The sequence below is a fragment of the Physeter macrocephalus genome, chromosome 18, assembly GCF_002837175.3.
Source record: "Physeter macrocephalus isolate SW-GA chromosome 18, ASM283717v5, whole genome shotgun sequence".
NCBI classification, from domain to species: domain Eukaryota; kingdom Metazoa; phylum Chordata; class Mammalia; order Artiodactyla; family Physeteridae; genus Physeter; species Physeter macrocephalus.
This window is the reverse complement of record NC_041231.1, coordinates 49,350,333-49,361,183: the sequence shown is the minus strand read 5'-3', so window position 1 is coordinate 49,361,183 and position 10,851 is coordinate 49,350,333. Positions and strand designations below refer to the sequence as shown.

At 45.5% G+C, this 10,851-nt stretch overlaps 2 protein-coding genes across 13 annotated transcripts in view; one reads left to right on the top strand and one right to left on the bottom strand.

The window, feature by feature from the left end:
* ACKR2 (atypical chemokine receptor 2) overlaps positions 1-10,851 on the bottom strand; it is a 112,120-nt gene that overhangs the window by 48,662 nt on the left and 52,607 nt on the right. Inside the window, exon 1 of one of the 11 annotated variants that reach the window (XM_028478525.2) lies at positions 2,632-2,711. The exons of 5 other annotated variants lie outside the window; for them this stretch is intronic. The gene's annotated coding sequence lies outside the window, so the exon portion shown is untranslated. Of the gene's footprint in view, positions 1-1,916; positions 2,103-2,447; positions 2,492-2,511; positions 2,537-2,631; positions 2,712-5,741; positions 6,036-9,379; positions 9,705-10,851 lie in introns of those variants that run through there. 5 more of the 11 variants (XM_028478527.2, XM_028478526.2, XM_007106778.3 and 2 more) reach the window with 5 other exon arrangements.
* Positions 4,736-10,845, top strand: HIGD1A (HIG1 hypoxia inducible domain family member 1A). 2 transcript variants are annotated; one of them, XM_055080166.1, is made up of 4 exons: positions 4,736-4,770; positions 9,053-9,163; positions 9,863-9,997; positions 10,681-10,845. In XM_055080166.1, the coding sequence occupies exons 2-4, from the start codon at positions 9,067-9,069 to the stop codon at positions 10,728-10,730; spliced, it is 282 nt and encodes a 93-aa protein (XP_054936141.1). In that variant the 5' UTR covers positions 4,736-4,770; positions 9,053-9,066; the 3' UTR covers positions 10,731-10,845. The 2 variants fall into 2 exon arrangements, with proteins under 2 accessions (XP_054936141.1, XP_007106843.2); XM_007106781.4 differs by lacking the exon at positions 4,736-4,770 and having other exon boundaries at positions 7,337-9,163.

Here is a 10,851-nt window from a genome sequence, read left to right as displayed (position 1 = left end):
ACGCGCAGGCTCAGCGGCCACAGCTCACGGGCCCAGCCGCTCCGCGGCATGTGGGATCTTCCCGGACCGGGGCATGAACCCGTGTCCCCTGCATCGGCAGGCGGACTCTCAACCACTGCGCCACCAGGGGAGCCCCAGTATTTTTTTAAGGATGTCAAAAACCAGATAGTGTAGCTTTAAGCTGAGCCTTAGCCCAAATCTGAGTTTAGAAGCCCATTTCTCCTATAGTGCATATGATCATGCGTGGACAGCTACTTGGAGCATGAGAAGTTACAGAGGCACTCTAAAGAGGGGAAATTAGCAAAGCTGTCAGAGACTTCTTGTGCTGCCTTCCTATAAATTACAGGTGGATCAATTTAATACATGAGAACCCAAATAATTTTTTAAAGTCTTCTGTATCAATATTATACTTTGAAATAACACAAAGAAGAATGGAATAATATATGTTGTACATTTGTCACCAATGTCTTATGAAAAATTATTATGAAAATTTTAATAGTTTAATCAGCTGTCGCTGTTGTTTTCTTGTAACATGATACTGAATAAAGTACAGCAGAACAATCTTTAAAAAAATGCTCCACAACGGGAGAGGCCACAGCAGAGGAAGGCCCGCATACCACAAAAAAAAAAAAAAAAAACAACAACAACAAAAAAACAAAACTTCTGCATCATCCGATACAGATAGGCATCATCACCATTTACCAAGATTTTGGTTTCTACATATGATCAGAAAGAGATCATTTCTTAAACAAATAGGGCAGGGTCTGCATCTTTCTGCACAATGCATGGCATAGGAATTTTTAAACTAATAGCTAACACTCTACATTTATTTCCCCATTAACCACCACTACTTTTATCCTCACTTTACAAAGGAAGAAAGTGAAGCCCAAGGTCATGGCTAGTATGTGGCTAAGTTGGGACCAGCACTCATCTGCCTGACCCCAAATCTCATTCTCTGGAAATTAGCAAATTAGCTAACATTATTTTGAATCATATAAATCCTCTTCAGGAATGAACATGCTGTGGTCACTGCTGCAGTTAGCCTTTGTTTTTCCAGAATCAAGGGACTTGACTTCTGCTTTACTTTTTTTTTTTTAATTAATTAATTAATTTTTGGTTGCGTTGGGTCTTCGTTGCTGTGCGCAGGCTTTCTCTAGCTGTGGCGAGCAGAGGCTACTCTTCCTTGTGGTGCATGGGCTTCTCATTGAGGTGGCCTCTGTTTTGGAGCACAGGCTCTAGGCGCGTGGGCTTCAGTAGCTGTGGTACGCGGGCTCAGTAGTTGTGGCGCACGGGCTTAGTTGCTCTGCGGCATGTGGGATCTTCCCAGACCAGGGCTCAAACCCGTATCCCCTGCATTGGCAGGCGGATTCTTAACCACTGCACCACCAGGGAAGCCCTTGCTTTACTTATGCATATGACTTTCATATTCAAATCTGTCACGCTGTTTTATCGCTTTAATTACCCTAAATGAGTTCCTGATCTTCCTACTTATACTTTTTTTTTTCCAATTTTTTTTTTTTTGGCCGCACTGCGCGGCATGCAGGATCTTACTTGGTTCCCCGACCAGAGATCGACCCGTTGCTCTGCGGCATGTGGGATCTTCCCGGACCAGGGCTCGAACCCGTGTCCCCTGCACTGGCAAGTGGATTCTTAACCGCTGTGCCACCAGGCAAGCCCCTGTCATTTCTTCTTTTAACATTATTGAGGCCCTACTGAGCTCAAAGACAGTACTCAAGGAGATACCTGCATGAACCAGACAAAATACGTGCCCTCAAGCAGCTGAAAGCACTACACATGACCAAAGTAAAGGGTTTTTAATTTATCGTACTCAGCATGAATGTTTCCTACCAGTGTTTTAACTCAATTATGAGACAAAAGACTTTCAAAATCCTTAGCCTAAGACACTGAACTCCTACCTGTGGGATAAAGCACTTGGCAGTCTGCCTCGTTTCGTGGTTACATCCAGAGATTCTAGTTTAGTTAGAGTCCCCACGGTAGCGCTTGATGCTTTGCACTAATTCGCCAGGTAGTTATAGATTGCTCTACGAACAAATTAGGGGCTCTGTCCCGGAAAGTTCACTGCCACAAGGGGCCTCTGACACTTCTTTCCTCGGGTAAACCACCCCAGTCTAGGTGGAGTCACCCGTGCTTGCAATGAGTGGCTTCCCTCCCACTACAGTGTAAGCGCCAAGCCGGGAGGCCGACAGCGCAAGTTTGTGGCGGATAACCGCCAGGGCTTGGAAGTGGCTCCAGCGCCCCACCGCCGCCGGTACCCCCGAAGGCAGGAACGTGCTCCCTCCTCACCCGCAGCCCCCCAAGGATCTGCCGCGGTTGAACCCCCTGACCCCCGGTCCCGCCCGGCCGGCGCTCGGGACACCGCCTTCGCGGTGCTCGCTGCCGCCGCCGCCGCGTCCCGAGAGGAAAAGGGCGAGAGTAATCTCAAGTACCGCCGGGCCAAGGTCCAAGAGCCCTCCAGCCTCCTCCACAGAACCCAGTTCGCCGACCTCTCACCTCCGACGCGATCCCTACGTGAGAGCCGGGCACGCGGAGTTACCGCCCACGCACGTCGCCCCAGCCAATCCGGAGCTCGCTCCGGGCCGCCCCACCCACCGCGTACAAGCCCGCACTCACCCGCAGGCACCGACACGGGCGTACCAGCCACTGGCTTCGGATTGGCTGAGGCCGGCTGTGGGCGGGTCCGGGAAAAGCCGGGCCGACTGCTGGTGCGGGAGGTGCGTCAGAAACCCGTAGGAGCCTGCGACGGCGTGCAGTTGTCTGTAAGTGATGCATGCCGGGGTTTTGGGAGCGAGGAAAGCCGGGCCGTGGGATGGGAAGAAGTGAGGCCGCGTTGGGCCGGGCTGAGAGCACCTTGGGAGGGTTGGGGGTCGCAGGCCTGAGAGTGGGGGCGATGCCTGGGCTGAAGGGGGCGAAGTCTGGTTGGCGGGGCTCAGGCCCCACCTCGCGGGGCAGGGGAGGCTGGTGAGGGCGCACGGAGCCTATGAGGGGATGCAGCAAAGGCTTGAGGAGCGAAGCCTCGCGGATGGAGCTGGGGAGGGACGGGGCTGGGGCCGACTTCGGGGAACTCCTAGAGCGGGGTGGGTGAGGACGGATTGAGAGGGCAGGCGCTCCGACCACGGGGTCCTGACAAGGTCACAAGAAGAGAAAGGGCAGGAAAGTTGAAGGGTTGAGAGCAGGGCGTAAAACCAAACTACCTTCCTGCCATCGGCTTCATCTTCTCCCCGGGCCTCTATTCCCTTCCACCTTTGGCGACCCTCTTCGGCCCTCGGAAGGAAGATTCTTCAGTCACTATGTCAAGTGACACAGATGTTTCTCTTTCTTCATATGATGAAGATCAGGGATCTAAACTTATCCGAAAAGCTAGAGAGGCACCATTTGTCCCCATTGGAATGGCAGGTTTTGCAGCCATCGTTGCATATGGATGATATAAATGGAAGGGCAGGGGCAATACTAAAGTGTCTGTTCTTTTTTTTTTTTGGCCGCACTGCGCGGCATGCAGGATCTTACTTGGTTCCCCGACCAGAGATCGACCCGTTGCTCTGCGGCATGTGGGATCTTCCCGGACCAGGGCTCGAACCCGTGTCCCCTGCACTGGCAAGTGGATTCTTAACCGCTGTGCCACCAGGCAAGCCCCTGTCATTTCTTCTTTTAACATTATTGAGGCCCTACTGAGCTCAAAGACAGTACTCAAGGAGATACCTGCATGAACCAGACAAAATACGTGCCCTCAAGCAGCTGAAAGCACTACACATGACCAAAGTAAAGGGTTTTTAATTTATCGTACTCAGCATGAATGTTTCCTACCAGTGTTTTAACTCAATTATGAGACAAAAGACTTTCAAAATCCTTAGCCTAAGACACTGAACTCCTACCTGTGGGATAAAGCACTTGGCAGTCTGCCTCGTTTCGTGGTTACATCCAGAGATTCTAGTTTAGTTAGAGTCCCCACGGTAGCGCTTGATGCTTTGCACTAATTCGCCAGGTAGTTATAGATTGCTCTACGAACAAATTAGGGGCTCTGTCCCGGAAAGTTCACTGCCACAAGGGGCCTCTGACACTTCTTTCCTCGGGTAAACCACCCCAGTCTAGGTGGAGTCACCCGTGCTTGCAATGAGTGGCTTCCCTCCCACTACAGTGTAAGCGCCAAGCCGGGAGGCCGACAGCGCAAGTTTGTGGCGGATAACCGCCAGGGCTTGGAAGTGGCTCCAGCGCCCCACCGCCGCCGGTACCCCCGAAGGCAGGAACGTGCTCCCTCCTCACCCGCAGCCCCCCAAGGATCTGCCGCGGTTGAACCCCCTGACCCCCGGTCCCGCCCGGCCGGCGCTCGGGACACCGCCTTCGCGGTGCTCGCTGCCGCCGCCGCCGCGTCCCGAGAGGAAAAGGGCGAGAGTAATCTCAAGTACCGCCGGGCCAAGGTCCAAGAGCCCTCCAGCCTCCTCCACAGAACCCAGTTCGCCGACCTCTCACCTCCGACGCGATCCCTACGTGAGAGCCGGGCAAGCGGAGTTACCGCCCACGCACGTCGCCCCAGCCAATCCGGAGCTCGCTCCGGGCCGCCCCACCCACCGCGTACAAGCCCGCACTCACCCGCAGGCACCGACACGGGCGTACCAGCCACTGGCTTCGGATTGGCTGAGGCCGGCTGTGGGCGGGTCCGGGAAAAGCCGGGCCGACTGCTGGTGCGGGAGGTGCGTCAGAAACCGGTAGGAGCGTCAGAAACCCGTAGGAGCCTGCGACGGCGTGCAGTTGTCTGTAAGTGATGCATGCCGGGGTTTTGGGAGCGAGGAAAGCCGGGCCGTGGGATGGGAAGAAGTGAGGCCGCGTTGGGCCGGGCTGAGAGCACCTTGGGAGGGTTGGGGGTCGCAGGCCTGAGAGTGGGGGCGATGCCTGGGCTGAAGGGGGCGAAGTCTGGTTGGCGGGGCTCAGGCCCCACCTCGCGGTGCAGGGGAGGCTGGTGAGGGCGTACGGAGCCTATGAGGGGATGCAGCAAAGGCTTGAGGAGCGAAGCCTCGCGGATGGAGCTGGGGAGGGACGGGGCTGGGGCCGACTTCGGGGAACTCGTAGAGCGGGGTGGGTGAGGAGGGATTGAGAGGGCGGGCGCTCCGGCCTTGGAGTCCTGACAAGGTCACAAGAAGAGAGACGGGAGGAAAGTTGAAGGGTTGAGAGGAGGGCGTAAAACCAAACGACCTTTCTGCCATCGGCTTCATCTTCTCCCCGGGCCGCTATTCCCTTCCACCTTTGGCGACCCTTTTCGGCCCTCGGAAGGTAGGAAGGACCCGGGCATGTATCAAGCATCTCTGACGTAATTTACATTTCTCCCTAAAAAGTAAACCTGCCAGATTAGAAATTACAAAACATAGCACGGGATTAGTATTGGGAGCAGCCGAAATGATTCGGCAGGTTTATTCGCCTCTTTTATTTTACCGGTGCGGGAAGCAGTTATTTCCCTCTTCGGGAAAATAATAAAATTCCTTCCTATGGAAGGAATCTATGCTTTCGGAAGTACCCAGACCGGTTTGGATGAAAAGTTATGATGGATTGAAGCTGTACCAGGCTCCAGCATGATAATCGTATTTGAGTTCTGTATACCAGGGGTTCTCTTGCTTCCCTGTGCACCAGAATCTCTTGAAGGGGTCTTCTTCAGATACAGATTCCTTGGGCCCTGCCCCAGACCATCTGAATCAGAATGTCCCGGGGTGGCGCCTTGGCAGCCATTTTAAACAGGCTGACAGGTAACGGATGCAAAATCAAAATTTGAAACCACTGTCGTTAGCTAGTAGTTCCAGTGACCAAAATGACGGGCTGTGAAGATCCTTAAATCTTTTACATCACGTGATGCTGGGCAGCTCCAGTTCCCTTATGCCTCTTCTAGGTTCCCATGCATTTGGAAAGGTCTTCAGTAGTATCTTACCAAGTTTACAGACTACTTCGTGTTTTACAAACTGGCTTTGAGTATCTGGTTATAGGTGCCTCTTTTTGTACCTGTTCAACTTTCCGACAGAGATCTGGGTTAGCTGCTGCGGGTGGATGAGAAAACGATAATAAAGGAAAATTCAGAAGTGGCGCTAGGGGAAAAAAAAGAAATCTTCAAATCACACTTGAAATCGTTAGATGAATTAAGTCACTGGGAAAGTAGGTTCCATTTAATTTTAGGCATGACTGACATTTTTTACAATTCAAAGAAAGAGATGTGGGCTCCTGTTAAGTGGTGGATTTTAAATGTTTTTCAGATTAAATACATACCAGCACTATAGGACAGATGATTTGGCAATATATTGTCAATCAAAAGAACCCACAACTGTGTATCAGGAGAGCTGGGTTCTAATCCTACCCTGCCAGAGATGTATTCCTGTTGTTGAGCAGTTCATTTAACCCTTCATAACCTTTGTATTCCTGTTGTTGAGCAGTTCATTTAACCCTTCATAACCTTTTTTTTTTTTTTGCTTCTGTAAAATAAGCCTATTGGCATGGATTAATAATCTGGGTTTTTACTCTCAAGTGATATGATTTGTACTTACCCTGATATTTTAAAAGTTAACTATTTTGTATTTAGGTGGCTATAAATCATGAATACTTGGGAAACTTTTACGTGGTCATTAGGAAGAGGATTATCAAAATCTTTTACTCAGGGAGTGTTACAGATATATATTATGCTAGATAATTAATTTGAACCATGAGTAACAAATAACTTTGTGATATGTTGGACTTTTAATATTCCCCTTTATTTTTTCCTGAAATGTGCACACAAGGTGTTCTGGATCAGAGACAGATTATCATTAGTCACTTGAGACATAATGACCACATGGTTCCCTCACGCCCTGATTCTTTCCCCAGGGACTACTTTCTGAAAGCCAGATCTAATGTCCTGTCCGTACAAACTGCTGAAAGGTGATCCTCCTCCCTCCTGAAAGGAAGGAGAAGGGAACTTTTGCTCCACTGACCTGTTGGACAGTTAAAGTTATCCAGATGTGAGAGATTAAAGGAAAACATACCAATTTTCTTGCTTTTAAAGACAATTCCCAAATATCTTCTTAGTTTAGGAATAATTAAGGCAGAGGAAGAAAACATGCTTTTATATATGTAAAAGAAGGTGCTAGTTTTTAAAAGTGGATTGTGGTATATAATGGTTTTGTCTCTTGTGGTTGCAAGGATCCAAGACCTACTCAGGTTATCATGTGTTCTTTCATAGATACAATATAAGAATTAAAAGAAAAACAAGCACTTATGTACATACAGCTTGACATTTTTATTGCTGACTCTACAAATGTGTATAATTGTAAGTTTTCACTAAATATTCCTAATTACCTGAGAATAATTTTAATTGTTGAAAATATTACTTTAATACTTATTCAACAAACATTTTGTGGTCTACTTTATGTAATAAGCATCATGCCAGGCTATGGTATAGACACAGGCAGGACAGGTGTAACCTCCTGACTTCAAGGATTCTAGTGAGAAAAACAGTTAAACTTGCATTTATAAGAAAGAGTTATTATAGAGAAGCATCGGGTCCTATGGGACTGCGTAACCAAAGCACTTATCATAAACTTGGAGAGTCAGAGAAGACTTTTCAGAGCAGGTCAGTTAAGGCAAGAAACCGAAAAATGAGAGGACTTAGCCCAGAAAGAGTATCTGAAGGAAATGAAAAGGGAAGAAACGTTTTAGGCAGAGGAAGTAGCTTGTGCAAAGGCTTGGAGGTTTAGAGAGCATCTATAAGAAGTTTAATGTGATTAGAATGTGGGGTTGGTGAGGGAGGTTGAAGGAGGATTTGTGACAAAACAGAAAAGTTTTTGAAACTTTTGCCTTTGGGAAGTTTAGATTGGTTATGAAGGAAACTAATAAACATACTGGCCTAAAATAAATACAGTATTTAATCTTACCATCTAGTACATTTATATAGTATCTTGTTGCTGGTTTGTTTTGTTTTGTTTTGCCGCACAGCATGGAGGATCTTAGTTCCCTGATGGGATTGAACTCATGACCCCTGCAGTGGAAGTGTAGAGACTTAACCACTGGACCGCCAGGGAAGTCACCATTTATGTAGTATCTTGAAAGCCAATCTCAAATATTTCTCTGAAACTTCCCAAACTTTTTTATCCAAAAGACATCACACTAAATTCTCATTGTCTCTGTTGGCAAAGTGATCACACTCTGGCATGTCTATTTTAAAGAATCTAATTTGTGAAACATTATTTCAGTGTTTACATTCTATCTCTTCAAATATATAGTGAGCATCCTGAACCTCGAGCTTGTTGAACCTTGTATATAATAAAAGCTCAGAGAAAGTAAGGGTTTATTCAATTAGCAGGTAATGGAACACAAAAAAGAAGAGAGAAAGTCTAGTTCTAATTTCTTCTATCTAGCTGTGTGATACTGTACAACTCATCTGGATTAAGGTTTTCTTCTCTGTCAGATGACAGAATTGGACTCTACCCAATGAGGATGGGGGCTTGGAGGGACAATCTCACTTTTTAAACTAAGCACTAAGCCTCCCCTCTAGAGTTGGATTTTCTTTGAGGACCTTGACTACTACTAAACCCCTTGAATAGCAAAGTGTTGAATGAGAGCTATTATTACCGAAGGGAGTATGATGCACGTGAAAAACCCAGAAGCTAAGGTAAGACTATATGGGTAATGGCAGTTAACTTTTGAGTTTATTGTAATTGACATCAATCAGAGACTTGTGCAGTTACATACTATGTTTGACTCCCTTTTGTATCTATGGGTAAAGTTTATAGTCTGTTCAGCTCAGTCAGAAGGAAGTATGTACATAGTTACTGTGACTAAGGTGAAATTGAATTTGTTATTACTTTATTGTGATGAAATGCCTACTAGCGTCCTGTGTAAAAAAATTGACCAAAAAGGGAGAATGGAGCCTTGGTCCCTTTGTGATAGAAATGAATCTTTTTTTCTGCCCTCTAATTCATATAATCAGGCTAGTATCTTGCCTTTATTGGTACCACTTAAAGGAATAATCTTATAAAAGAAGTATGCTTTTAACTGCAGAACCTCATGGAAATTCTGTTTCAGGAAGATTCTTCAATCACTATGTCAAGTGACACAGATGTTTCTCTTTCTTCATACGATGAAGATCAGGGATCTAAACTTATCCGAAAAGCTAGAGAGGCACCATTTGTCCCCATTGGTAAGTTTGACTTTGATGGTCTAATAAGCTATTGTAAGCTTTAACACAGTAGAAGTGTGGTAAACTTGTTTGGTTCATCAAGAATTTCCTGAAAGCATTTATTTTTGAATATTTTTTCATATCTTGAAATATGCTTAGATTGGTATGATGTAGTTCTCATTATAAAAATTCTTCTCGGGCTTCCCTGGGGGCGCAGTGGTTGAGAGTCTGCCAAAAAAAAAAAAAAAAAAATCTCTGTGTATTCAGACTTCTTGTTTTAGTGACTTATTTCAGTGAATGTGTTGGGACCCCAAGACTACCATCAGTCTCAATGATTTGCTGGAAGGACTCACAAGACTAAGAATTGTTATACTCACAGTTGTGGTTTATTACAGTCTCTACTATATTAACTGATTGCCTTTGGGGATGGAAGTAAGACAGAGAAGAGTTCCCCTGGCACTCTTAAAGGAATTTATTTACTGGCTTCACAAGCCCACATTTTAAAGATGATCTTAACTTTCTGGATCTGCTGCTGTTTGCTTCCAATTGTGGATTTTTAGTTCTGAGGGGGAAAAATTAAAAATTCAATTTGTATGTTAGCTGGTTAATGGTCTCCTAAAGCATCCTTATAAAAAAAAAATAGAACGTTGATTGATGATAAAATCATCTTGATTCCCTGCCCCCATGCATCTGACATACTTGTGACTGTCTGTTTTACAGGAATGGCAGGTTTTGCAGCAATCGTTGCATATGGATTATATAAATTGAAGAGTAGGGGCAATACTAAAATGTCCGTTCACCTGATCCACATGCGCGTGGCAGCCCAAGGCTTTGTTGTAGGAGCAATGACTCTTGGTAGGTTCCTACAGGACATTTCAAATTTGTGTTCCCCATTAATGGATTTCTTTGTAAATTAAACAAGGTAGATACTTTTAGCTGACTTTGAAGCAGTTTGCAAATATCACTTATATTCATTTTCACATAAAAACTGAATTAATAAAAATAGTTCAAGTAGTGACATAGGTTTACTGTCTATGATATAATCTTACTAATGTTTTAAAGAAAGAAAGAAAAGATAGTACTGCCCATCACTGAGTTTATAATTTCGTTGAAGAGTCTAGATATGTAAATAGGGTTGATAATAAGATCCATCATCTGGGAGAGACATGATTGCTGTTTTATTGAGTTTTTGAAGGTGGAAAAGATATTACATGCTTTTATAGGCTTTATAATTAATTGACTTTATCTGGTATTATATAGCAAGAGTAACTCCTTTTAAAGTTTCTAGATAAGTATTGATATTTTAACAGTCTGAGCTAGTCATACTGGCCTTGAGATACTTGGGAAATTGTGTAAAAAGAATTTTAGAAATTTGAATTGTTTAAGAAGGCAAGAATGTAAGCAGCCTAGTGCCTTGTTCCCCTTGTAAATATTGTATGCTAGCAAGGGTGCTACTTTTAGCTACTTTATGAACTGTTTTTAATTTTTTAATACTGAAGAAAATATTTAAATGCTTAACTAGCATTCTTTTTCTTTAGGTATGGGCTATTCCATGTATCAAGAATTCTGGGCAAAACCTAAACCTTAGAAGAGGAGATGCTGTCTTGGTCTTGGTGGTGCTTGCTTTAGTTAGACATCTCATATTGAGGTTATATGTTTATGTTGAAAATAAATTCTGTGGGTCGGACAATAACATGGTAATTTGAATA